Source organism: Epinephelus moara, chromosome 17 (assembly GCF_006386435.1).
Source record: "Epinephelus moara isolate mb chromosome 17, YSFRI_EMoa_1.0, whole genome shotgun sequence".
Classification (NCBI taxonomy): domain Eukaryota; kingdom Metazoa; phylum Chordata; class Actinopteri; order Perciformes; family Serranidae; genus Epinephelus; species Epinephelus moara.
The window spans coordinates 23481890-23509735 of record NC_065522.1 but is presented as its reverse complement, the minus strand read 5'-3'; the positions used below and the strand labels follow the sequence as shown (position 1 = coordinate 23509735).

The following is a 27846-nucleotide window of genomic DNA, read 5'->3' as shown; positions in this document are numbered from 1 at the left end:
TTTATGTTCGCCAGCTCCTCCCTTCCTCTGCTTGCCCAACAAAACTCCTCTCTGAGCCCAGCACCAGACAAAATGGCGTTTGAGCCTCTGCACTGCCTCACAAGAGGAGAAATGCTGCATTCTAGTGGAAGCTGAGAGACATGAACCTTGAATTATATCTATATAAAAAATATATTGTGATCATAACAGATTCATATTTAAAGTATAAATCAGAACATTTATTGCAGAAATCCATGAAGAGTGAAAAACACAAATTATACAGCAGAAGAAAACCCACAAGTCCTCATAAATATATTCAATAGGCTGATATCAACATATTGTTCAGAATAAGGAGCAAGGTTACAACATTTTTCTAACTTTTAGATTTCTTCTCCATTAACAATTTCCCTTTAGGTTTCAGTAAAAGAGACTTCTTGTGCTCCTTGACTCTTTCAGCCTCTTGTTGTTTTTCATTCCACATTTCTATTCCTCTGTCCAACTCCGAATTCAGCATCACGATACGTCTCTGTAAGAGAGAATGCAATGGTTACAGACAATAAGCATGGAGTTAAAAACAGGAATAAGATTATTTCAGAAAAGGTAAAAGTGTTGATACTCACTGATAGAACTTCCCTCTCTTGCTTTCTTCTCAGCTGTCCCTTCATTGGAGGGGCTGGTCTCCCATCTGCCCAGGAGAAGAGAGTCAATCTACCTGTTTCGGCACTGGTTAAATTACCCTGAATTTTCAAGTTAACTCAGTTACTCTGTTGACTGACTCGTCATGTATGCGAGCTCTGAATCAGGCATCTGTTGCTTCAAAATAACTGCCACTCAACATAAAACAAAGTCAAAATAAACAATACCTGCATACGACCAATCAGGCAGATCTGTCAGAGGGCCGTATTCTGTACCGCTTCGGGCAAGCCCATGTCTGCAAGCAAACATAAATGTTGTAAAAAATAAAACACTTGATGGTCGTGCAGAGACTGTGCAGTGCAAGAATGTGTAACCCCCCATAACTTTTGCGTGGAAAGTCGTAACGTTCACTACTGTTCACTACTTCAGTTATCAGGCATGGTTTGAAGTATATACAACAAAAAACACTTAATGGTAGGGCAGAGACTGTGCACAACAGTGGTGCCTACATTACCCACAATGCAACTCAACTGTCAAATTTCCATACAAGGTTTCTTCTAAACTGGTTCCATACTCAACCGAACATTTCAGGAATAATTCTCACCTGGTTCAAGTCTTATCTGACAGGAAGAGAATACGCGGTGTGCCTGGGTGAGTTGGTGCCTTCTAAAATTGAGGCTAATTGTGGTGTCCCCCAGGGGTCCATTCTGGGACCCGCTCTTTTTAATTATGTACATGTTGCCTCTGGGAAATGTGATTAGAGAGCATGAAACTGATTATCTCATTCTCATCAGATGATGCAAGCCCAACTGAAAAACTGTCTTGGTGTATTGACCAAATAAATACGTGGATGTCACCTTTTAAGTTACAGGATGTAACCCATACCCGTCCCTTACACTAACCGCCTTCTTTTCAACCTAACACTTCATAGCAAGCTAATCGCTAACTTAGCATTTCCTTCAGAATTTCCACTTCCACCGGACCAAGGAGCGAAGGGGGCTGATCGTGTAGGTGGTGGGCAGGTCTCGTAGCTGCTCCAGCCACAGCCATATCTACTCTGGAGATGTGGGTATGTTAGCTAATAGAAGCTAATGAAACAGTTAGCTATGAGCTGATAAGGAGCAGGCTACAGAGAAAATTCACCTCTTCTTTTCATTTTCATACTCATATAAATAGAGAATGTGAAGGTACATCACACTGTATGGGATGGGGGAACCATCTTGTGAGGAATGTGTTATTACTTAAGTGTATGCACTCATTCCAAAAATGAGAGTATATGAGTGGAGGTAGTGCATCAGGGTCTGTAATACAGTCTTGGGCTGCCAACTCGAATGGATCCATGTTGTTCATCGTGATTAGTCTGTCCAAATACCATTGACTGACCACTGCAGCAGGCACAAATAACACAGAGCGATCCTCACAAGATGGTGCCCCTCATCCAGGGAAGATATACAACTTCACATTCCCTACAAATGATGCTACAAAACACTGTATGCAGCTTTTCTTCACATATGCAGTAGTACTTCGTAAGACGTCGTTTATGTACCCTTTTATTTTATTAATTTTTTTGCTACTTGTATTTTTTTTTTATTTCTGTCAAGCTAAGTTACCTAACAGAGATCACTTAAGGTGTATCTTATCTTATGTTATCTAATCTCATTTCATCTTATCTCATCTCATGATCTGGTTAAAAGATGAGATACACGTAACCCCACATAACAATCTAGATGACTGTTAAGTGGGGCACGGGCACAGGTGGCATGAATATAAAATATACTTTAAAATGATTCTTTGCTATAACCATGCTTGATTCACAGATAAATGCCTGGTCCTGGTTTTTACTAAATATATCCTGGGTTTACACAGCTCCTCCACAACATGGTTTAGTGATATTGAGCACAGTTAAATAGACAGTCACCCCATAAAATACTGACAAAATTAAAATTACATTATTGTGAGTTAATATGCCTGTAGAAAATTGCAGATTCACATGTGCACTTAGATATATAGAAGGAAGTATTATCAACTTGTATGTTAGTGGTAAGTGCATTAATACACCTACAGCTTGTGTATCATTATACTACTTGAAACCTACAACCTGAAACCTGTGGGCAGGACTAACTTTAGACACTGGTGTCTCCACAGTGACTGAACTGAAGTGTAATGTTAGTTTGCATCAACAGACACAGGACCCAGGGAACATGAGGATGGCTGTGTCAGCAGTAACTTACTCTTTCCTCCACTTCTCTCCAGCCTGTACTCCACATGTCGTGCTGAACTGCCTGCTGGAGAGCCTCAGCACTGGAGAACAACATGTACAGAAACATAACAGCCTCAGACATCAGCTCTAATGTCACCTGAAGTACACAGGGTGCACTTTGATGACTTCACTGTGATCTTAAGAGCAGATACAAGTCTTTAGTAAATGAGTAAAACCGCATCTATGTCACTTAAGTAACGTTAAAACAGCGCAGAAACACCCTGAACAGCATAGATGCTAATTCAGTTGCTAAACAGTTTGTATGACAGCACTGTTAGCATTAGCATTAGCATTGATGCTCGTTGTTACTGCATTTACGGCGGTTATTCAAACAGGCAGCTCTGTCAAAGGCAGCGGCTGAAACAACGAGGTATATAAAACAACGAAGCTCAACTTTAAAAGTTTTGGCAAGTCTTAGAAGCGATACAATTAGTGAATAACCTCTGTCTCACCTGAACAGCACAATGTCCTCACGGGGGCCGCCGCCATCTTGTCTGCACAATTCCGTGTTGACCACCAGGTGGAGCTAAAGATGCACCGTGAGGGCCCGGATGTCCTTTTGTCAGTGGAGACATAAATGTGTTTTTGTGAATGGAAAAGTAGATTTTATGGCTCTTAATAAAGAAAATAAAACATTGAAAGTGACAAGAAATTCTCAAGAATGTTGATTTCAGCATGTTTTGCAGTTATTAAAAGTGTTTTCATGTTTATTCAGAATCAGTGACATCTTTTAAATCACTTTTCAAAACGTGTCTGTTCAAAAAATTCTTTTATTATTTTAGCACACTGTTTATTTTATATATATATGTCTTATGTGATTATTATTATTATTATTGTCATTATCATGTATTGTTTGAGGTAACATCAAACACAGGGTTAATAGCGAGCTTTTGCCCCAGGGCCACCATCACAGCATGCTCCAGCCACATCTTTAGCCATCATCATTGAAACAGACTGTGTTTCTTTGTTGCTGTTGCACTTTCTTGTATTTTATCTTTTCTACAACAACTTAATGTTGCTGTATGGCTTTAATGCACAGCACACTGAGTTTACCTCTAATTAAATCTGCTATATACATAAAACTGCCCCACCTTGCTTGTCAGCCATGTCTGAGGGAGACATGTTGTTATCAAACATGTTATCTGTTATCTGTATTGAGGCTGTAGTGGAAAGGAAACAAGCCATTAGGGATTTCCCTCAACCATTAAAGGAGCACTCCACTGTTTTTACACGTCAAAGTCAAGTGACTAGTCATGAGGAGTAGTTGTCAGCCTGTTAAAACAGTTGTATAATGTGTCCTGAGGCTCTGGGTGAGCTTTGTCTAGTCTGAGAAAAATATCTCCTGATGATGTCATCGTGATGTAATCAGGTTTATCTCACTTTGAGACTGGAGACGGAGACGTTTTGAAAGACAGGTTTTCATTAGAGTCTAATGCGGTGGTTCCTAACTTATTTATTCCCTATTTTTGACCCCTTTAAAGTTTAACAATGTGACGTCTATCTTTGGCTTCTCTTTGTAGACTCTTAGAGGTCAAAAGCAGTCAAAACATACAAAATACCACAGGGGAATTTGAGGAAAAGTGGGAGAGAAGAACAATTTTGTGTAACAGAATGTGTTTTTTTAATGTATCCATCTTGTTCCCTCCAATATGTTGTGAATAATCTTGTGACCTCTCAGATTAATCTGAGGACCTTTGGGTGATTCCAACCCCTAGCTTTGAAACCACTGAACTAATGGTATTCAGTAGAATTACAGAGAGTATATGATCAAGGCATGGATGAATCACTGAATGGGCCAACCAAGCACAGGATTTGGGGCAAAAAGTCACTCAAATTAACATGTGCTGTCCAGGGAGAGACTCAAAATGACCACAAAGAGACAATAAATAATGACAAAAGGGGCAAAACAACCATAGAGACACGAAATGACTTCAACAACTCAAAAAATGGCGACAAAGAGACACAAAATGACCATGAAGAGCAACAAAATGACCTCAACGACACATAAAATGACTACAAAGAGACACAAAATGACCACGAAGAGCAACAAAATGACCTCAACGACACATAAAATGACTACAAAGAGACACAAAATGACCTCAACGCGGCACAAAATGACCACAAAGAGACACAATATGGCCACAATGAGACACAAAATGACCACAAAGAGACTCAAAATTACAACAAAGAGACACAAAATGACTACAAACAGACACATAATGACTATAAGAGACACATAATGACTATAAGAGACACATAATGACCTCAACACGGCACAAAATGACCACAAAGAGACACAATATGGCCACAAAGAGACACAAAATGACCTCAACACAGCACAAAATGACCACAAAGAGACACAATATGGCCACAAAGAGACACAATATAGCCACAGAGACACAAAATGACCACAAAGAGACTCAAAATTACAACAAAGAGACACAAAATGACTACAAAGAAAAACAAAATGACCACAAAGAGACACGAAATGACTACAAACACACACAAAATGACCTCAAAGACACTGAAAATGACAACAAAGAGACTCAAAATGACTACAAACAGACACATAATGGCTATAAGAGACACATGACTACAAACAGACACATAATGACTACAAACAGACACAAAATGACCACAAAGAGTCACAAAATGACCACAAAGAGACACAAAATGACTACAAAGAAAAACGAAATGACCTCAAAGACACTGAAAATGACAACAATAGACTCAAAATAACTACAGACACATAATGACTACAGGGACACATGACTACAAACAGACACAAAATGACTACAAAGAGACACAAAATGACTACAGACACATAATGACTACAAAGAGACACGTGACTACAAACAGACACAAAAAGACTACAAAGAGACTCAAAATGACTACAAACAGACACATAATGACTACAAAGAGACACGTGACTACAAACAGACACATAATGACTACAAAGAGACACAACATGGCTACAAAGAAACACAGAATGACTACAGACACAAAACGACTACAAAGACACACAAAATGACCTAAACGATTAGATCCAGGGTTTTTGAAACATGGCCCATACTTTGGAGTCAAAGTTCAGTTGTGACCTTTACCTTTATGGGCTAATTGGCCTCTCAGCTTTAAAGATTTAATAAATATAAAACACTGAAGTGCCTCCTTTAGGTTTGGGTGACACAAAGCTTTCTACTGAAATTACTCCTCAAACATCACATTTCCTCAGAGTAATGAAACACATCACAGCTGGGGGCTATTTAAGTTAAAGGTCATGTTTGCTGTCTGCCTTTTGAAAAAAATAATTACACTAACACACAGTGAGAGGGGTAAAGATTGAGATGTGAGGTGCAGGAGATGACTTCTGGAAATATTATAGACATGAGTGTATCAGAGACGTGCAGACAGAGCACAGCCGCTCTCAGCTCTTCAAAGTATTGTTTTTGTATGAAGTGCTCCGCTACTAAGCCCAGAAGAATTTCTCTGTTAGCTTTTCAGGCAAGTTCCCACTCGCAGCCTGTGAGGGAAACGCCAGAGTGTGCAGAGGCTGCTGCTGCTGCTGCTGCAGGGACTCCGGTGAACCGCAGGGGCCATGAAAGGCTCCACATGGAGGGGCTCCGGGGCAGATAGAGAGCCGACAAGCCTTTTTAAACACGCCACGCCAAACACAGTGACTTTATCAGGGCTTGGTGTGTTTTGGTGTGTCCCTCAACTGCCACAAAACGGCCGGAACCAGCACTGACTAATGCCGGCCAGTCCTGAAATAGTAGCGGGATGTTTACCCTGTCTCTTCCTTGGAGAACTCAGACACGCCGAAAAAATTCACCAGCCGCACCACTGCGCTGTGTCCCTCCGCGCATTCCACAGGCTGGTGGTACAATAAAGTAGAACCGTTGCCCTCAGCGACGCAGTTTCAAAGTATTTGACTTTAAATCAGAATAAAAGCGACTACAAATGTTTAAAACAGTTCAGATTTTTTAATTAACTAAATTTCATTAACCACAATGTAAAAATAAGCAGTAGCAGTCATACATTTAATATTCTGCCTAATATAAGTAGTAGCCTAAATATAATGCCCCCAGTTATGGTGTTACATTATTAAATATATTACATAGTTTAAATATTATTAAAATGTTAATGTGTTGGCTGCATTTTAATGCTGTAGCTGGTCGACAAGGAGTCAGTTTTAAGTAATTTATATACTAGAAGGGCAGAATAATAACAGTGTGTAGTATTTTATAACATAATCATTTATTTTGTGCGGAAAATTTATGAATAAACTAATATATATGTGTAAAGCAAATGCAATGCAGTGTAAAATAGGGGAGAACAGGGTTGGTTGTCACGTTCATTAGATGTGTGTGTGTCAATTTTAATTGTTTACACAGTGGTTTTATAGTAAAATAATTATTACTATTAAAAGTATGAAGGGTGAGCTATAGTTTAAATAGGCTAGCTTTTGTCGTAGCTAGGCAACAACATGTGGTTGTTAGTTTGAGTCACTAGCAAAACATCGTAGTTGGGGCTGGTTGTCACTTGGTGTTTTTTTGTTTTGTTGTTTATGGTGCTATTAAAGGATGAAAAATTGACTCATAGGAATGATTTTTCCATGAAAACCTTAAGTAAATTCATTTTTACGATTGCTTCAATTTGTTTATTTTTTTAAATTTTCCCATTGAAATAACAATAATAGGGACAACCAACCCCATAGTGTGTGACAAATGACCCCACATCTTTTGAAGAGAATAGGCTTCAGGAGAGTAAGGTCACTCCATTCCTGACACTTTAGGCTACACCTTAAAAAAGGTTATCTTTTAGGGATACAGTTTTTCAGGGATTCAAAGCAGCCTATCAGAAAATTAAAATACTAAACTACTGTAAAGTACAAATGGCCAAACTCAAAATTGCACTCACAGTCTTTGAGTAACTGTATTACAGTCTACAGCCTACATTAATTGCACAGGATTGGGCAGAACACGTTATCAAGAAAGCAGCAGACTTGGTTTTGGTTGTGATTTGGGGGTTACAGTTATGTGAGGAAAACAAAATAATGGCTTTTCTGAGAACAGAATTGTTTATAGCCGTGGTTTGGCTCGGCGGTCACTTCAGTGTTTAAGCCTGTGCCAAGCCACAGCCGCATGAATACATCTGCATCCAGTGCTCAGTCATAATAAACATCAACTTAATGGTTAAAAGGATTTTAGAAATATGAATGTATTGATTCAAAGTGTGACAGAAACCATATCATAAATGTGAAAATTTCTTTCCAAGTGCATTTATTCAAGGTCTGTACTCAATGTTGAGGTACTTGTACTTTGCTTGAATATTTCCATGTTGCGCTTCTTTATACTCAAGGGCGTAGGTTTCATTTTAACATTGGGGGGACACATATGGGGGAGGTCCTCCCTCGTGAAATTTTGAGTGTGAAATACTTAATTTCATGCATTCAATTAGTAATTTTTGGCATTATTTTTTACCCTTTCTGCATTAATTTATGGTGTAAATATCTTTAATTTTGTCAAGATAACAGCCCTCTGCTACTCTCATGTTTGTATTTTTTTGTATTTGTATTTTGGACTTTTAACTGTAGCAAAGCATAGGTGTAGATCTCAGGGGGGATGTGGGGGACACGACAAAACATACAAGTAGGAGAGGACATTTATTTTGACAACATTTAGGACATTTACACCCTAAGTTGATGCAGAAAAGGCTCGAAATGGCGCAGAAAACACATCAGAAAGCAGGAAATTGAGTGTTTGATGCTCAAAATGTTCTCGTGGAGGACCCTGAAACCCCTGTTTCATATGTGTCCACCTTGATTTCAGAATAAAATCTACACCCATGTAAACCGAGTGATTTTAAACCTTACTTATTGCTACTTCTACCAAAAAATCTGAATACTTCTTCCAGTATTGTCCAACCCCCACACATTTCAAGCCAAAAATACTGAAGACATGACCTCAGTTGTGGCTACGGCACTGCGTAGGTTGATGTCCTCATTTAAAATGTCAGAAACTGTGAAAACATTTATTTTTGGCTTAAGAGTTGTTGACTCTTTGACTGAAAATGTCTAAAGGAATCTAGTGAGTGGACACTGGGATTTTTTGGGGCGTTATTTTCCCATGAAAAACTCCTACTTCAAAGCTCAAACCTGAATATTAAAGTATTTTATTTAATTAATATTATTATTTTTGCTGCAAAGTGCAGGTCTTGGCGGAGTGGACACATCCTCTGAGGGAGTTTTGAATGACGAAACAGCCATGGCTGGTGGAAAGGTGTTCCGGCCCTGTGGGGGAAACGAGCCGCCGCTGACTGATAAAGGAGCAGTGACGCGTCAAGCTCTGCTAACCGAAGTAACGGTCGCTCAGTCATTGCACCTTCAAAATAAAAGCACAAATAGTGCCGCTTTCGAAATGGAAGTGATAAATTACACGTTAGGAGTCACCAACTTAAAAACGCGTTGTTTGAAAATCAAAGGGGAGTAAAGTGGTATACGTGAAAAAGAAACCAACGCTAAAACACCATTAGCTAACGATTTTGTGTTGTTTAAATACAACGGTTGCCCGGAAAGAGTTCACTTTGAAAAGCTTGTAACCGGAACTAGCTTGCGTAGCTTAGCTAGCTTGACGCTTGTGAAAAAAGAGGGGGGAGGTAAGTAATTATTTAGGGGGAAGAAAGAAAGAAACAAAGTTGTCGACCGTGCAATGCACACGGGGAGGGATTTTATTTATCTCGAGCGACTCGTTTAGTCCAGCACCGGTCCGCTGGGATGTAACTGTAACGGCGCACCGGTTTCCCTCATTTCCTTCCTACTCTCCAAACTTGTCCGCTACTATTTCGCCGAGTCCCGGACAGGATTTCTCCTTTGGAAACGGGAATGATAAAAGCAGTCGAGTCGCACAGGCGGACGGACGGACGGACTGAGGGGTCTAGCGAGTGCCGTGTGTGTTTCCCGTTTACGTTAATGAAGTTATTTTAATTTTCCCGAGCACATTTCGCCCTGGGATGAATGGCAGAAGTCGGGTGAGTCTGACTATCTGTGCTCAAACGGATTTATTTGCTTGTCTACACTGGACCCACATGAAGTGGTGATAGCCTGCATCCCGCTGAACCTCTCCGCTTTGTGTTTTTAAAAAAAGAAGAATTCAAACGGAGAGACACCTCCACACCGCACTGGATAACCAAGACATCAAACCGACTTTAATTAAGTATATTTCAGACTCTTTAACTAACCGTGAGGATGCAGATGTGCGGAGCCACATGAGGGTCCACAAAGGAGGCCCTCCACGACCATAGGTCACGCTGAAGTGTCCTGGATGTATGTGTCTCCTGTTTCCTGGCTGCATTGACTTGAACTGTTTGTAACTGTCTAATAATCCAATGGATTCTTCCTCACCACAGCCTACCTGTGCCTGTGGACTCTCCACATGAGGGCAAACCAGATGACTCAGAGGACAATGTCTTAAAGTCTTATTTATCTGTTTTGTATTTATTCTGTGTATATAAGGGTCCTTTTTTAAGCTTTGTGCTAGTTTCAAGGTCAGTTTTTGATTTATTTGTGAGAATTTAAAAGCTACTACTTCATCTGTTGTAGTGAGAACTGTAGATTGACTTGAGCATCTTTGTTCTGCTGTACATCTACCCACACTGTAATTTAAAGGGGGAGCTGTAGGACTTGACTTTGCCCAGGTAGGTAAAGACACGAGAGGGGTTCATCATGGACAAGCCAATAAGCAAGTTGTTGGAGAAGTTAAAGCTAACGGACTCGGGGAGTGTGAAATTCAACAGTTCAAGGAAAAAACATGACTCTGCCAACAACTCTAATAACAGCAACGCCAACACTGGCATCTCCGGAGGCAGTGGTGGGGGCAGCGGTCTGCCACCAGCTCCCAGCGCTGCAGCTGCCTCGCCCTCAAGACCCGGCCAGTTCTCGCTTGCCTCTGCAACCACAAGCGATGCATGTGTTCCAGCGAGTGGGAGAGGGGGAGGAGGAGGAGGAGGAGGAGGAGGGATGGGAATGCCTCCCACTCAGCTCCTCACCCCACCGCCATCTTCCTCCTCGGTGGGTGCCGTACCTCAAGATGGCGAGCAACAACTTCACCCTTCCACCTTGGCACCACTGAGGCGCCGCTCCCCCCAGCAGCGGGCTTCCTGTTACCTGGGCGAAGGCGTGGACTCCCACCTGAGGCGTGAGTCTGGCCTGGGCCCTGAGTGTGACCCTCTGGGAGCGTTTGGCTCCAAGGCGTCCCTCAATCAACGGCGCTACTCCCTGGAGCTCCAGCAGCTGGTCAGAAGACAGCAGCTCCTCTCCCAGCCACCGCCACTCTCTGTTCCCCCGCCGTACCCAGCCTCCTCAGGGTATGGGTCAGCTCCCAGAGTTGGTGGAGGCGGCCTGGCAGAGCCTGGCTACCTCTCGGAGCCAGAGAGGCACAAGCGCCTCTCTCTCCAGGAGGCTCTGTTCTACAAACGCCTGAGCACAGGCAGTGAACTGTGGGAGAGCACCAGGCCTGCATCCCTCTCCCATCCACCACATCGCACATCTGATGTGACTGGAGGAGGTGTCGGAGGGGGGTTCTTTTATCCACCAGGACCTACCCTGAGCCCATGCTCATCATTCAGCCTCCAGGAGTCGGTGCTGGTCAGCCCCAGGTCCAGCTTTGCCTCCAGCACCGCCAGTGGCGGCGGAGGAGGAAGCCCAATGGGGAGCCGCTGCAGCAGCAACCGGACCAGTGGCATCAGCCTGGGCTATGACTCTCGCTACTCTGCCTCTGGAGGCCTCCCTCCACAGCAGCAGTGCCCCTCCATGCAGACAGGGGGCTCTGCGGCTAGTTATGGACCTCCATGCAGGGCCGGAGTGACCCCTGTGGAGGCCTGGAATCAATACCTGGAGGGAGGGATGCGTCCAGGGGCCCATGACAGCCGACACTCCTACCCACCTGCTGTTGGGAGTCCAGGAGCAGCGTGCTACCAGGCTGGCCCAGAGTGGTGGGACGAGCAGCAGGCAGGTGTGAGAGGCAAAGAGGGGGCCGTGATGGGGGACAGGGCCCGATACTCGGACCTGCCTGGCACCCGGTACCAGGAAGAGCTCACCCGACTTCTACTGAGAGATGCTGCGCTGACAGGCGGGGGGCTCCTGGAGGGCCTGATGCTCAAGGATCAGTCGCTGGCCCTGACGGCTCTTTCCAAACCGAGCACGACAACACTGGGGCCTTGCTCAGCCGGAGGGCCAGTCAAACCTCAGGAGGATCCAGGAGTCGGAGCTGGGAGGGAGGCCGTGGAGAACCGCCAGGAGTTCTTTGGTGAGATCCTTTTTTTTAACTGTAGTTTTCAGGGTGCAAAGAGGAAAGTGGGGAGAAAGGTAGCCAGGATCAACAGAGACACAAATTGTAAAATCAGATCCCTAATTTGAGCCGGTGCCATCACCGTTCATGCACGGTACCCCATGCATTCATAATGGAGCGCCATGTCGCCCAGCATCTGCCCTCAGTGTGTCATTATTGTCCTCCTCGCTGCTGCCTGGTGTCAGATCACAGGTTTCTCTCTAAATGAAAGGGTTGGATGGATGGATGCACGGATTAATAGTTGAAAGAGAGTATGGATGGATGGAACCTGTAGAGACACGCAGGATTGTAGAATGCAAAGCATAAAGGAGGAAAAAAAAAAAAAAGAGGTGCTCGGGCTTCAGAAACTGATCCAGGCAAGTAGATGTGTTTGACTGAGGAGAAGAAAGAAAGGAAACACGTAGGACAGATGTGCATACACTCATTCAGGTTCACACCTGTAGCCAAAACATCAGGCAAAGTCAGCTGATGTTAGAGGCAGGCGTTGGTACACATGGAGGGCTAATGCAGCGTATCTACATGGCCATTAAACTGCAAAATTCTGCTGTAACACTCAGACGCAAATTACATGGTTGCATATAAACACAGCTCCGACCATTACTGTGAGTCACACAAGATTAGGGTCTCAGGATCTGTGTGTGTGTGTGTGTGTGTGTGTGTGTGTGTGTGTGTGTGTGTGTGTGTATTGTTTCTCTGTGGCAGGGTGTGTTTCCCCTGAGTGACTTCAGGCCACAGTAACGCAGTGTGTGTCTGAGTCATGTGTGCGTCCTGGTGTGTGTAATGCTGCCTTGGCGTGTGCAGGGGCGGTGTGCTGTAGCCTGTTTTTCTGCTCAGGTATGCGTGCCCGGAGGGGACATACAATACTGTACTCCTCTCAGCCATTAGGAGGAAATCAGAGGCTCTGAGCCGTGAAGACAGACGCTCTGAGCTCAGCAGACGAACACACGTACACACCTGTATTGAAGTGTTGTGCTTTAATTAAATTGAAAGGAAAGTAAAAATAAAAAACATGGCCACATACGCCAGGAAACTGAAGAGCTAGATTCAAAGCTAGTTGTGTTGATTTTGCCCCACAAGTTTAAAAGAGTAACACACACACACACAAAAAACTCAGGTACTATGTCTTCTCATGCCCCCCAAAAAACTCCCTGACTTCTATCAGTCATTTAAACCAGCTCCATGCCTACATTTTCTATATGTAGCAGCGACAGACATGAAATTTAAAGTCTTGAGTTTAACTCTTGGCCCTTTCTTGGTTTCTGGCTTTGGCAGAGACTCATGCCTGTTCCTAAATATCGAAAGGACCGTCCAACAGTGTAGGAATTCTTGATTTGTGTGGCACTCCCTCAGCCACATTAGAAAGGAAAAAACGCAGGCGGATCCTTAAATAGATCAGAGAAACGCTGTAGCTCGGACCACCACACCACTTTTCCACTTTACATTTAGTGCTCTGACTGAACATGTACTTAGGCTAAACTGTATTCTGTTGGAGGAGAAGCACTCAGGGAGAAGTTAGTTAGGTTTAAAAGGCTGTAAAGGGGACCTGTTATGCTCATGTTCAGGTTCATACTTGTATTTTATGTTTCTACTTAGACATGTTTACATGCTTTAATGGTCATAAAGCATTTAATTTTCCTCATACTGTCTGTGCTGGAACACCTGTATTTACCCTGTGTCTGAAGTGTCTGTGTTGGCACCTGTCTCTAGAAGTCTCCCTCCTGAAAAAGCCTTTGATTGGTCAGGGTCTGTAGCCCCCAGGAAAAACGCCGGGTTTTGAAACCAATTTTACAAACTGGCCACACGTGGAACTACAATTTCCAGTCCTGTTACGTTTTCCCATTGACTTACATTTTGAAACAGACATCTATAAATCAGTGGGTAACTGTTTTTGAGCTAGCAGTTAGTTAGCAGAGCACCAAACTAGAAGTTAGCTGGTCAGCCGCTGGAAGTCTGTAGTGTGCTCGCTCCACCAGCCCCACGCTGCAGAAGATATGGTTATTTTATTACCACAGAAATAAAGCTTTTTCGGCTTCATGCGCCACTGGGCAACTCTCAGGAGAATGAACGGTGTATCCAGTTCTCTTTACACATCCATGACCACCATTGTAGCGTCACTTTTAACAGTAAAAAATTGCCAAAAAAGAGGGTTTTAAACACAACCACACATGTTCAGCAAGAATAAGATCTGAAATCAGGGAGATACTAACATTAGCAATCAAGATTACATGTTTCCCTGATGTTAGCATGTAGCTACATGTACATTAGCAGTGCACTTACAGCTGGGGAATGGCTGTAATGGAAATTAGCATCACTATTTACCGTGAAAAATTGCCAAAAAAGCTTTTTAACACAAAGGCACATGTTCAGCAGGAATATTATCCAAAATCAAGGAGATACTAACAATTAGCAACCAAGATTACATGTTTCCCTGACGTTAGCATGCAGCTACATGTGTGTTAGCAGTGTACTAGCAGCTGGGGAATGACTGTAATGGAAAATAGCGGGACTTTTACCGTGAAAAATTGGCAAAAAAAAGCCTCTAGACACAACCACATATGTTCAGTTGGAATATGATCTGAAATCAAGGAGATATTAACATTAGCAGCCAAGCTTACATGTTTCCCTGATGTTAGCATGTAGCTACATGTACATTAGCAGTGCACTTACAGCGGGGGAACCACTGTAACGGAAAATGGCGGCACTTTTTACCGTGAAAAATAGCCCCAAAAGCTTCTAAACACAACCACACATGTTCAGTTGGAATATGATCTGAAATCAGGGAGATATTAACATTAGCAGCCAAGATTACATGTTTCCCTGATGTTAGCATGTAGCTACATGTACATTAGCAGTGTGCTAGCAGCTGGGGAATGACTATAACAGAGAATGGCGGCACTTTTGACAAAACCACACATGTTCCAGTGGGAATATGATCCAAAATCAGGGACAAATTCACATCAGCAACCATGATTACATTTTTCCCTGACGCTAGCATGTAGGAGTGTTGGTTGCGTAATGCAACACTTGCAGCAGCGTGCTAGGAGCAGATGACCATATGAAGAAATCCGGCACACTTTGATGTCACACTGTAGCCAGAGTAGAAGAAGTGCTGGAAATGGAGTATTCAGAACAGTCTGAAGTCGTACGTTTAAAACTTGGGACACATTTTATATGAACTTCATTGTTACACTATATGTAAAATATGGACAAGCGCAATGGTTGCCCTTTAAATCTTGTTTTTTTTAACTAACTGGTAATTTTGAGGCAGAAATGCTTTTACTTTACCAGTGTTCAATGTTAATGTTAGTTTAGTTGTTATATCTGACACCAAACTGGAGAAGAAATTAAGACAAAGGGCTGAAAGGTGTTTGTAGCTTGGTTAATGTCAAACTTAGCATGTGTGTCATCGACTTTAAATGGAAGGAAATGATTATCTGCCATTATATAATGATAGAAGGAAGCAGTAAACGTGATTTTGTTTTTAATTTTCTATTTTTGTCCCCTGGGGTAGTTTAGGCTCCTCACATCAGCAATCTCATCTAATCTCCAAATTGCTCCAATTGTGGGGTTGAAAGTCAAATTTAAAGGGAAGTCTTAAAAACTCCCAAAGAAAGAGTTGTCTGTTTTCTGCAGCGACTGCCAGAAAGTCAGATCCGGTGGAGTTTCCCCTTAAATAACAGAGCTCCACCAGAGACACTTGGGTGGATGAGCAAACAGGCTGGCACGGCTAACTGGGTTTTAACTGTGTGAAAATCCCCTAGGTGGTGCGAACGAGAGGATTTACAAGTGTTGACACTTTGTGTGGAGTTGGATTTCAGACACATCCTCCTGGAATGCGTCGTAAACGAAGTGTTAAGAGCTGACGAGCGATTACTAAATGCGTGTTTGTGTCCGTTGTGCTTTCCCCCCATTGTGCCGACAGGGACCTGTGTAAAGTGTGGGAAAGGCGTGTACGGGGCGGATAACGCCTGCCAGGCTCTGGATAGCCTCTATCACACACGCTGCTTCACCTGTGTGTCCTGTGGTGAGTACCCCCACCCCTCTGCCCCTCCACCCCTCAAACACAACAGTGATTTAAAGTAGTTAAGCATCATGAATTTGTCACCAACACCTTCTCTAAACAGCATTTTTAACCATTTGCCATTTATGATGCTGAGTCAAACGCCTCTGTCCCCGTGCAGGACGCACCCTGAGAAACAAGGACTTCTACAATGTCAACGGCTCTGTGTACTGTAAAGAGGATTATATGGTAAGAGTTGAGGTCAAGGCGTGTTTTGTCACCCACACACACTCACACACATTCAGAGTCAGAGGATTGATTTTCCGCTAATGGTAATCTCTCTGTTGTAATTACAGTTTTCGGGATTCCAGGCTGCTGCTGAGAAGTGTAGCGTGTGTGGCCACCTCATCCTCGAACAGGTGAGCGCTGAAGAAGTGCACAAACACCTCTAATCACTTACGACTTAACGCTAGATTTAAACAATATATCCTTTAACCCTAACTCTAACCTGCTCTCTGTAATTTTTGGTTATTTGCATGCTCTGTTTCCCAGAGTGCTTTTAAAGAACCCCCCAGAGAATAGAGAAATTCAGTGACGTCTCTGGGCTCCTCTCTTTGGGTTCCCACGGCAGATTTACAGAGGAATGTTTGCCTTAGTTTTTTTTTTTTTTTCGATAAAGAAAAAAGGCTGTAGTGATTATCTTAAAACTTTTTACCATATTTGAACCACATAAGACCCAAAATATAAATAGAAAGCTCCCAGTGAGTGTGAGATCCACAGGCTGCGTCTTCTGCATAATTTGAACGGCTTAACCACATGTGAGTTTTGGAACTGTAAATGTTTAATGCTAAAAAATGGGTTGGCATAAGAGCTTCGAGGAGAAATATGCATTTCCATCATCACTTGTCGCTGGATTGGAAATGTTGCTATGTGGTGTGAAGTTGTCTTTGAAACTTAAGATATCCCCTGCATATTTGTATTATTAGTTAGTTTTGCAAGCACACAATAATGTTCTAGTCTAGTTATTTTGTTTCACTAAAATGTCTTTTACACTAGTTTTTTTAGTTTAATTTTGGTTAGCTGTAATAACCGATAATAAGGACTAAAAAATACAATGCATCGGTGCAAGAGCTCGGTTTACAGACAGATTTCTGTCTAAAGTGAATTATTTGTTCCGTCATAGACCATTTAGTTTATTGCTAACACAAAATAACTCTTAAACGTGCTACGTGTTACTCCAAAAAAAAAAAAAAAAATTTGGAAAAGAATTAGATCCTTATGGTGGCCACTGTGTTCATTGCAGTTGGCCAGTTGAATCGTAAATGTGGCGGCACTTCGGTTGTATGTTTTGCATACGATGGATTCACTGCTTTACATTGTAAACAATGGATTACAGTACGGGAAAGAGACACTTGTTATAATGAAAGGTGGCAATTTTATTTAATGTGCATTTACTTCTCTGTAGAGATGGGTAATGGTAATGAAACATCATATTTAACAACCTCAGGGTCTAAATTATTTGAAGACCGTTCATCACTAGTAGTGTACTTTGTTTTGAGGGTTAAACATTTTATTTTATATTTTCTAACTAAATTGGTGCCTTTGCCAGAATGCACCAAAGTGCACCATTAAAAAACTAAATAAGTAAATGAATAAATCCCTAGGTTGCTGCGATGCATCACTCACATAATGTTAAGCAACAAAAATGTACTGATTACAAATCACAATCAAAGGGCAACCATTGAAAACATACATGTCTTTACACTTGTGCATACACAGTATATGCACACCTACATACACAAATATACAGTCCAGGCCAGTTATCTGTGGATATATTTTTAAAACGAGACAAGAATTGTTTTAAAATCTCTCTAATATCGTCCATAATTATTGGTCCTTCCACTCAGATCCTGCAGGCTCTGGGGAACTCGTACCATCCCAGCTGTTTTCGCTGTGTGGTTTGCTCCAAGGTTCTGGACGGGGTGCCTTTCACTGTGGACCATCACAGCAGCATCTACTGTGTGGCGGACTACAACAAGTGAGACATTCAAATGCTTTGTTCCTAAAGACAAAGACTTAGTGGTTCTTATGTGGAAGAGAGATGTTGTGTAATTCAGTTTTTGCATGTGTAACATTTGAAGAATGTCACTTACTCAGCCTACTTCCCTTATTACTCAAACTGTGTGAGTGCTGCTGGTTTCTACGGTAAATAAACTCTCTCCTGTCGTCCTGCAGGGCTTTTGCTCCGAAGTGCGCCGCCTGTTTACAACCCATCTTACCTACTGAGGTGAATACATGTGTATTTATGTGTGTTGTCCATGAACGTGCTTATTTACTTCTCTTGAGCATAACATTGAACGCTGTGTGTGAGTAGATTGTGCAACTGAAAAACATTTTCCTAAGCAAACTTTTACAACCGATATGACATAGATGAACAAGTTTTGCATAATCACAGAAGAGTATTTCAAAATCAGTTTACCTAGCATATGTTTGTGGTGATTCACTTTTTCCCCTTAAATTGAAAGTACAAGTGAAAGTGTAAAAAAGCCTCTGAATTATTGGGGAAAACCACTCGCACTCTGTGCTGACCTCTGACTCAGTTTCCCTCCTGTCTGTGTCTCAGGGCAGTGAGGAGATCCTCAGGGTCGTGTCTATGAACAAGGACTATCACTTTGAGTGCTACCACTGTGAGGTGAGTTATCTTCAGCTGACAACCCCAAAACTAGTTTATTTCATTCTTCCATGTCCTGAAATTCCACTTTGAGTGCAGACAATCTGATGAAGGAGCAGTGTGTAGGATTTAGTGGCTTTTAGCGGCGAAGCGTGAACGCCTGGTTACGACTCTTTGAGTGAACATCGTTCAAGGAGCCAAACTGTTTTTTTCGGGGAGCTGAATTATCTGCAGAAGTCTCTTCATTTTCCAAAACAAAGAGCAGGTAATTGAAACCAGTAAAACACTTGCCCCTTTTACACTGCCTGTTCAAGGTGGGAATTTCATGCCACTAGTCCACTTTGCTGCGCCATACAAAGGGTACGATCAGATGGGGGTTACAGAGTTGTCCTCTGTAAGTCAGCAGCGGAGGTAGTAACAGTACCAAATCGACGTCTGTGTAAAAGGGACAGCCAGCAGGCAGGGACAGGTGTGATGTTTTGATGATGTGTTATGTGTGCAACCCACCGCTGAGAGATTTATAAAGCAAGCAGCAGTTAGCAGCTAACTCGAAAAAGAAGAACAGTAGCAGAAAATGTCCACAAACTGGAGACAATGAGGTCCAGGAGCTCCTTGTCCTCTGAGCAGAGGGCAAGATCAGCTGCCTTACAACAGGGATGGTACATGATTGTTATTTTTTATAAAGCATTGCCAACACAAATGTTGTATGTTCCGCAAGAGGCTGACACTGATCACATTACACCCCTCACACCCTTTATTGCTTCCAGGATACAGGCATGCTGTCTAAAATCACACCTGGGAGCAGCATGATGTCGCTGTTGTTTGTTTCTGTGTGAAAATGCAAAGGCGGCATAAAGATGGGACTTGGTAGCGACCCTATAGCGCAATTTCTGCGTATAAAGGGTTATTTAATAATCAGGGTTTGTCCAATGTTGTTTAACAATGACGGAGACGGGACCTAGCGAAGCACCTGCTGGCTAGGTTCCTGAAAGTTCAGGAGGTTTTTTCCATGAGCTGAATTATCCGCAGAGGTCTCCTCCTCTCCAAAACAAACGGACCAGGTGATTTAAATGAGGAAATACACTGAATGAAGCAGCTTCACATTAAGAAATTAGTGTTTTCAAAGCGCTGCTCATCAAGGAGGGGTTGCCAACTCTGGTGGCCGATGCGAAAATGTGAATGGCCCTATCTAGAGCCAGTTTTGGTTTGGTTTGTCCGTTCTGGGCTACTGTAGAAACATGGTGGTGCAACATGGTGGACAACCCGCTCCCTATGTAGATACAAACAGCTCATTCCAAACTAACGAACACACGATTCAATATATCTCACTAAATGCTACACACTGGACCTTTAAGTTTGAAAGTGCCTTGATGGCTGACCTCACTTCCTCTGTGCATACCTGTCCTTACCTGCATCTTCTTCTCCCCTCAGGAGTGTGGTAAGCAGCTCTCAGATAAGCCTGGCTCGCAGTGCTTCCCCCTGGACTCTCATCTTCTCTGCCACTCCTGTCACATGAGCAGAGCGTGCGCCACACACAACATTCCCCCTCACAACACACACTGATCAGCGTCTATGCAGCTGCTGATGTTATGATAAAGCTGGTCTTGACATGCTGTCACTCTCTCGTGTGCTTTCTGCTCGGTCTTTCTCTCAAGATGAAACTGCTGATGTTCAGACATTTCCACTGATTCACTCTGTCTCTGGATCAGCTGTCACACGTTCTGCCTGCTGTACTTGTTGTACCATTACTGTACCATAGTTATAAGGGAACGGGAAAGAAACTACTGCTTTTTTTACCCCAATGTGGCTACTGTTTGCTGTAGAAGAACAAGGGATTTTTTTGCTAAACTGTTTTGTACATATATTACCGCTAGCAAACATTTTGCACTTAAATTTGACTTTACTGTAAGAGATTTGTTTCGTGAATCTGTACAATTTGGGGAAAACATTACTGTAATTTCTGTATGTTGTAATAAATATTTTCATTTGTGTTCAGATATGGGTCTACTTATACTTACAATACGCACTGCAAAGACTGGGGATAAACTAAAATAACTTGCTAACAGCCTCTGTTGGTTAGCTGCGCTATTTTAGTGGGAGGAGACCGTGGGAATGAGAGACGAACCGTTTCAAAAATGAAGATTTCTCATTAAAATAAGAGCTGGTTGGAGGATCTGCTGCGTACTAAAGTACACGCACACACACACTTGTTCACGTTCTTTTGCTTTCCAGAGTCCCCTCCATGTTTTCCGTCTACCTGGTTTGGTGCTAGAAAGATCGCAGCTATTGGTAGCAGACTCTGGCCAAATATGGACTGTTAAATTCTGAGCTCTGTTGGAATGTACCGTCCCGTTATTCAGAGCACCACACTCCTTGAGCACCAGAGCGTACTCTGGGCACTAGAGAAACGGAGCAGCAGAGCGCCAAACGGAGTCAACGTGTGATTCATTTAACTGTCCGTTAATTCGTGTAGAAATAGAAAGCTAAGTTTCTTTGAACGATAGGGCTCTCGTCAGATTGGATTCACAAACGCACCCAATGATCACGTCATTTAACTTCAGCATTTGCTTGAGCCAGACTAAAAAGTTATGATGGTGTTAAATGTTTGATTTTATCGGAACGTCAAGTCAAAAGACCTAAGAAATCTCGGTCTCAGATATATTAGCATGTTAAAGCAAACGATCAAGGTCACAGGAACGGGCCGCAACTTAAGCCAAACTTTTATTCACTAACTGGAAACTGGTCAGCTTCAGTGAAATCGAAAAGTCCTACGGAAAGATGTGAATTTGACATCCTTCACCGGTGCCTCTCATGGAACAGATACTTACAGTTTATTAGATGTATCGATCCCAACTGACTTTGTAAGACTTGGTTTCACGGACACCGACACTTTTTCACGTGCCTGTTAAGTCTGTTTTTGTCACGTTTAGTAAAGCATAATCTGCATAGACAGTTCTTTAAATCACACAAATATCCTGCTGTATATGTGTTCAAACTTCCATCCGCGACTGTAGCTGGTGGATTCCCAAACCTACCAACCACTCAACAGATGGTGAGTGGAGCAAATCTAGCAGCCAGTTGCTAATGCTGGTGCTAATTTCCAACCCTGCACACAGCTTCCAATAAGGTTTCCCAGTGAGGCCGGCATTTACAAGTGTTAGATCCCAGAACTAAAGCATTTCCTCTGCACTCCCATAGTTCAAATACCTCTCCGGTGTATTCACCATGTAACAGGTCAAAACTCATCGGCTCAGTGGCTCGCAGCCAGGTCACGATGCCTCTTTGCCAGAAATGACTAAGTAAAAACATCCAAGCAGAGCGGCTGATAACCAATTTAATTTTATTCATTTTTTAAATCCTCGGTACATTCAGCACTTGCAGGAAGGGGGAGAAAAGAAACAAAATCTAACTGTGTTGAACTAAAAACATAAAATTAAAAATATTAAAATTGTAAGCATTACTCTAGTCTCCTCTTAAATATATATTTATATGATTGAAGGGTCAGAGGAGGGATTTGCAAATGGAGACTTCAGTGCATGGATGGTCAGCTTCCTGTAAGTATTACAGAATAAACCACCTGACAACAATTTTAAACCCTCCTCTTCTCGTCTCCAAAAAAACATCCACTAAAGACAGAGTCGGGCATATCTCCTGCATCAGCACAACACATATCACGTCTCTTCCTATCGCACACGTTTCTAGGTTACAGTGTTGAGACTTCAGTACCAGTTGCATCTTCGTGGGAGAGGGAGATGAAGGTTATTACGCACGCAAACATCACCTGCTGGAACGCACAACAACTCCGACCCTCCAAGGCTGAAAAATTAACATGATAATAAAATTTCAAAACAAAATCCTAATTTTGACAAAGACGGCCTGTAGATTTAGTTTTATTTAGAAAAAAAAGATCTCAGTGCTGAAGAGAAGAACACTAAAACTGATCCTAGAAAATATTTGAAGGTCAGGGATCTATTTTGGACTGGTTTTATTACAGGGCTCTGAGGAGGAAGGAACTGTGCACCCGCAGAACTAAAATAAAGAGGCGGGCTCCCAAACCTCAGCGGGACAAAATGCTGAGGCGAGCCAAAAAAACCACCGTCCTCTCTGCTTCTTTTCTTTAACAGCACTACATGGAGACGAAGAGGAACGCTGCTCTCTACGGAGGGAAAGGACTGACGTTTGCTTCTGGAAGACAGAGAGAGAACAGGGGAGCGAGACAAACCGGCGTTTTACCATTAACAAAACATGTCATTAACATTTTCTGTGTAAACCGACGGGGACGAGGGTGGGGGGGAAATGGCAGAAGTGTGTGGAAGACAACGCTGGCGTCAAAGTGGACGAATTAAAGCACGGTGGGGCGGGTAGCGAGGAGCAGACACAAGTCCTGAACTTGAGGCTTGAGAAACGCATCTCCCTCCCAAGACTTCCTGTCTGCGGTGTCCCTAGCTACGCCACGTCCCTCTCTCCCTTTACCTTTCCCTGCAGCCACTCGGCCCTCAGCGGCGTCTGTCCCTGGGGTTGCTACGGCTAAGAGACCGGCGGCCACCGCCAGCGCCTACAGACGGTCGTCTGGGCCGGTGGCTGTCGTCCCTCTTCCTGTCCCCGTCTCTGTCTCGACCGCGGCCCCTCTCTCTGTCTCCGTCAGCTCCTCGCCCGGCTGCTCCGCTGCTCGCCGTCACGCTGACGTCTTTCTCCCGACCCTTCAGCCTCTCTTTCTTCTCCTCCTCCCGCTTCTTTTCCTCCTCTTCTCGCTGCTCCTTGCGCCTTCGTTCGCGCTCCTTTTGCCGCTCTGTGCGGTCCAAAAGCCTCTGCGCCGCCTGGTGGACACAAAGCACTTAAGTTTAGATGAAATGAAGCCTAAAATCTGATTAGACATTCCAAATGAAATGTTAACATGGATGCTAACCAAAGTAATCCGGTAAGATGCGTGTTAACTTACTACTTAATTGTCTAAGTGTGTGAGTGACCAACCTGCTCCTCAGAGAGGGGAAGCCAGTATATACACGGAGCTGCTTTGGTCTTCAGGAACAAGTCGTCTAGTAATTTAGCAGGAGGCTCGTCTCCTTTCTCTGTTCATAAGAAAACAGACATAAATTCATTTTTTCAAACAGTGGTACACAACTCAACCTGTGTGTTAAGACTAAAAAAATTGATCACGTCATAACAGAAAAGGTGAGCAATATGAGGTTGCATTACATTTAAGAGTTTAAGTCAACTGTGCATACTTTACATGTCCGTCAATTTTCTTCTACTATTCTGAAGGAGACTGAGGTGTGGCAAGATTTTACAGTTGTCAAGAGTGGGGGAATTAGCTACAGAGACCAAAACCATTTTCAGTACCAGGCTGTAAACATGTTTACTCCTGCTGCAAAGTTGGGTATGATATCATGGGGATTGCTGGCGTCTGAAGTCAGCCTCTAGTGGCCATTCAAAGAACTGCACTTCAGAGTTAACTTTATTTTTCGGCCCTGGAGGTTTCCACTTGGTTCTAATCTGTAAAAATAATAAATGGCCTTCAGATTTTTTTAACATTGTTCCTTCAGGCAGGCTGGTGCTGAGGGTAGAGTCATCTTTGTTTTAAGTTCTTCTAGATTTATGGACAACTTTTATTTTTACTTTGGACACCAGAATTCTGAATATTAGTCGTGAAAAACAAGTTACATGGAATTGAGTAAATGAAAAGAGCTGACAAATAGAAATGATACAGAAGTAAACTAAAGAGAAGACTTATTATTTTCCTCATGCTTCCATTTATTCATAAGGACGTGTGTTACCTTTCTTGTCTGTCTTCCTCTCCTTGCTCTTGGCCCTCTCCCTCCTCCTCCGCTCTCTATCTCTGGATCGAGACCGCTGTCCGTCCTCTCCCGGCCGTGCGAATTCCCGCACTTTATCCCGGTCCCATTCCCGCTCGCCGCGGGCCCGTTCCCGCCGCTGCATCTCCCTCTCCCGCTCCGCCCACAGGTCCCTCACTCCTGCCGCGCCTCGGTCCCGTTCCCGGTCTCGTTCGCGCTCCCTGTCCCTGTCTCTGTCGCGGTCTCTTTCTCTGTCCCTGTCTCGCTCCGGCATCAGAGGGGGCAGCCGGTTCTGAGGACCACATGGCTGCTGGGGAGCAGCACGGTCCTCCTCCTTGTCTGGCTTCAAGATGCCTTTGTGAATGTCCAGCTGCAGGAAATAAATACGGAGACAAATGCCAGGATGTTAAAGTTTGAGTCTGGGGACAACATAAAATGGACAAAATTAATTAAAGGATAAAAAGATCTATAAACCATCTGTGATGTGAGAGGTCAATTCAGAAAACTAAATCTGCACTTTTAATTATTAACTGATAGCAACAAAGACATTTTTATGTCGGAAAATTAGTCAAATTTACTTCAATGGTCTGGGACTACTTTCCCAGTAAACACTGCTGATGATGCAATACTGCCAGCAGCTTTAAAAGAAACAAATCCATGACATCATCATCTTGTTTGAACCATCCAAAATAGCCAAGACAGTAAAATTATTTCCTCCTCTCTTTATTTTCTTCAGTACAGCAACAGTGACGAGCAGAAAAGAGCACTTCAGACACTCATTACCTCCTCCTGCTCACAGAAGTCGACGTTGAGGACCTTGGGATTGCTCTGAGGCCATTTAACCCCGTGGAGGGCTGCTCTGGTGGCGACCGCCTCCTCTGTCGTAGCGTACTAGAGGAACAGGAGGAGAGGGAAAAGGTTATCAGGCTGTTAAGGTGTAATCACATCTCAACAGTTGCTGCAAAAATAGCTTGTGGCAGGAACAGCTGGAGCCAGGTGGATGAGAACACAGAAGTGACAGAAGTGAGGAGACAATGATCACAGAAATGGTTCTGTTAATCCCTCAGCTCAAATATGTCTAAATTATGTTCTGAGGGGTTTCATGTTAATTTTCAGCAGCACACTTCAGCAGAATAGCCCCGAACAAGGTGTAGTCCACCTCTCACAATACTCCTGCCCTCAAAGACGCAGTGTGTTCAGAAAGTAGTTCAAATGGGTCAGTCCTGGCAGCTCCATCAATACCTGACAAATTCAAGTAGCTGGTGAACACTTCCAGCTTTTAGGGTACCAAGACACGACACGGTAGAGTTTGTCTCACTGAGAACAAAAACTGCGCCATTATGGCAACAACAAAAGATGTGAGCTAAGGATCGGTGATCCATAAAGCGGCGTTGCTTGACCCTCTTCTTGTTTGGTGTTTATTGGTGGTTAGCAAACCAGCCTGGAGGTGCATTACTGCCACCAGGTGGACTGGAGTCGCTCCACACTCAATCGTGGGCTCTCTCTGTCTCATTTCAGCTGAGTTATGTGCAACACCTAGTGGTAAAGTTCAGTGTACCGTGCTGGTGTTTGGCTTCATTTTTCACGCTGGCCCAGAGCTATTTGGTTCTCACCGTGACGTAGCAGTGAGACTTGATCTTGTCGATCCAGAAGCCCTCTTCCACCACGCTGCCCGTCCTGTTCAGCAGCTCTTTGAGTTGGCCAAGGGTGAAGGGTCGCACCTGTGGGACAAGCAAGGAGCACGGCTCAGTCAATCACCGACAGTCAGAGTGGGTCAGTTCATGTACAGCACAGGGAAAGACGAATATATGTTGAAAATATGCTCATTCTCTTTATTTCTATCAAGAGTTTTTATGTTTTCACTTACTGAGACCATAAAAAAAAAATCTAACTTAGGCGAGATATAGGCCTACGCACAGACGGAAAATATTGTTTCACTACAACGCATCCCCTGGACAGGAAAGCATCACTGTGGCATTATCATCATGAGTGAATACAGCCATGTTGCAACATAAAATCACAGGAATGTTTGCAGTAATATCCACTATATTCATGACTTTAAGTACACTTTATGGACCTAAAAGTATAAGGTTATTGTCTGCCGATGGTCCCGGGAACTCCATGCCATGCCTTGGGAGCAATGGATGAGTGAAGGTGGGTGGACAGGTGTCACATCAGCGCAGAGCACTACTATCATTTAATAATACAAAAACAGCAAAACTACACTTAGCTACCTATAGGGCCATAGCCCCATCTACTGGAGAAGTCATGCAATGGCACCATGTCTGTGATTTAACACGGATTTCACAGTGTCGCATTATCAGGGGGGAAATTAAGGTTTGTGCCCTAAACGTGTCGATAGTGAGTTAATGGCGTCTTTTTGGATTTTTATTCGTCAGAGACACGAACAAGTACCTAGCAACGTCACTGCAGTGTGATAATGTCAGATGTGCGCAGAGGTTTACGGCTCATATTCGAGCATGAATGTGAAGTAATAGGAACTTTGATTTGAATGACGAGAGCCAGGAAAGAAATCACGGGGAAAACAAAAAGTTTGGGGAGAGAAATGCTCAACCTGCGATGGTGATGATGCTCTAAATATGATGCTGTGGGGCTAAATATCTTGACAACTAGCGACAAGATTTCCATGATACTTTGTGTGCATGTTTTTGTAATTTCCAGAGGATGAATCTTGATGATTTTGTGGACCACCAGACTTCACAGAGGTCACAACTTTGACCTTAATGACAAGATACCTTTGAATCTAATGACTGAATCCCAGCTGGTCTTTGCTGTATTGTGTATGTGGGATTAATGTTAAAGTACATGAAACAAAGAGATGTCTTTAAATTGTCTGGGGCCAGGGGATAAGCTCTTTTAGTTTAGCCAACAACATGGTCTTTCTCTCAGGCCAAATCTTATGTTATCCCTCCACCAGTGCTGTCCCTACATTTTAAATCCATCAGTGTTGCTTTGAGTTATACAAAATGGTGATGAGCATTACAATCTTACAGCCAAGCAATAAATCTTTAGTCTTGTTTTGTTTGTTACTGTAGTCATAGAGTTTTACTGACATCAGCGAGGCAGGGTGGCATGATAGATATCTGTCTTTGATCCATGTGTAACTTTAAGTCTCGCTTCTATGACGCAAATGAAAAGAAATC

At 43.1% G+C, this 27846-nt stretch overlaps 3 protein-coding genes across 4 annotated transcripts in view; 1 reads left to right on the top strand and 2 right to left on the bottom strand.

Annotated features, from left to right (window-relative positions):
• Positions 1-196: 196 nt before the first annotated feature.
• On the bottom strand, positions 197-10224 carry mrpl52 (mitochondrial ribosomal protein L52). Of its 2 annotated transcripts, none has more exons than XM_050066605.1 (6): positions 10112-10224; positions 3328-3431; positions 2847-2916; positions 843-910; positions 600-664; positions 197-505 (listed from the first exon to the last, which is right to left on the bottom strand). In XM_050066605.1, the coding sequence occupies exons 1-6, from the start codon at positions 10222-10224 to the stop codon at positions 353-355; spliced, it is 573 nt and encodes a 190-aa protein (XP_049922562.1). In that variant the 3' UTR covers positions 197-352. The 2 variants fall into 2 exon arrangements, with proteins under 2 accessions (XP_049922562.1, XP_049922563.1); XM_050066606.1 differs by lacking the exon at positions 10112-10224 and adding an exon at positions 6661-6683.
• Positions 10225-10588: 364 nt separating this feature from the next.
• Positions 10589-20887, top strand: ajuba (ajuba LIM protein). The gene is made up of 8 exons (XM_050066584.1): positions 10589-12177; positions 16142-16243; positions 16401-16468; positions 16576-16638; positions 18127-18257; positions 18455-18506; positions 18843-18911; positions 20322-20887. Exons 1-8 carry the CDS (start codon positions 10596-10598, stop codon positions 20451-20453), a joined length of 2199 nt encoding a protein of 732 aa, XP_049922541.1. The 5' UTR covers positions 10589-10595; the 3' UTR covers positions 20454-20887.
• Positions 20888-22210: 1323 nt separating this feature from the next.
• The window catches only part of acin1b (apoptotic chromatin condensation inducer 1b), a 29619-nt gene continuing 23983 nt past the window's right edge, over positions 22211-27846 (bottom strand). Inside the window, exons 13-17 of the mRNA XM_050066579.1 lie at positions 26296-26403; positions 25466-25573; positions 24665-25052; positions 23862-23959; positions 22211-23707 (exon numbers count right to left, since the gene is read on the bottom strand). Coding sequence (XP_049922536.1) covers positions 23387-23707; positions 23862-23959; positions 24665-25052; positions 25466-25573; positions 26296-26403 — 1023 coding nt within the window. The 3' untranslated portion in view covers positions 22211-23386. The remainder of the gene's footprint in view (positions 23708-23861; positions 23960-24664; positions 25053-25465; positions 25574-26295; positions 26404-27846) is intronic.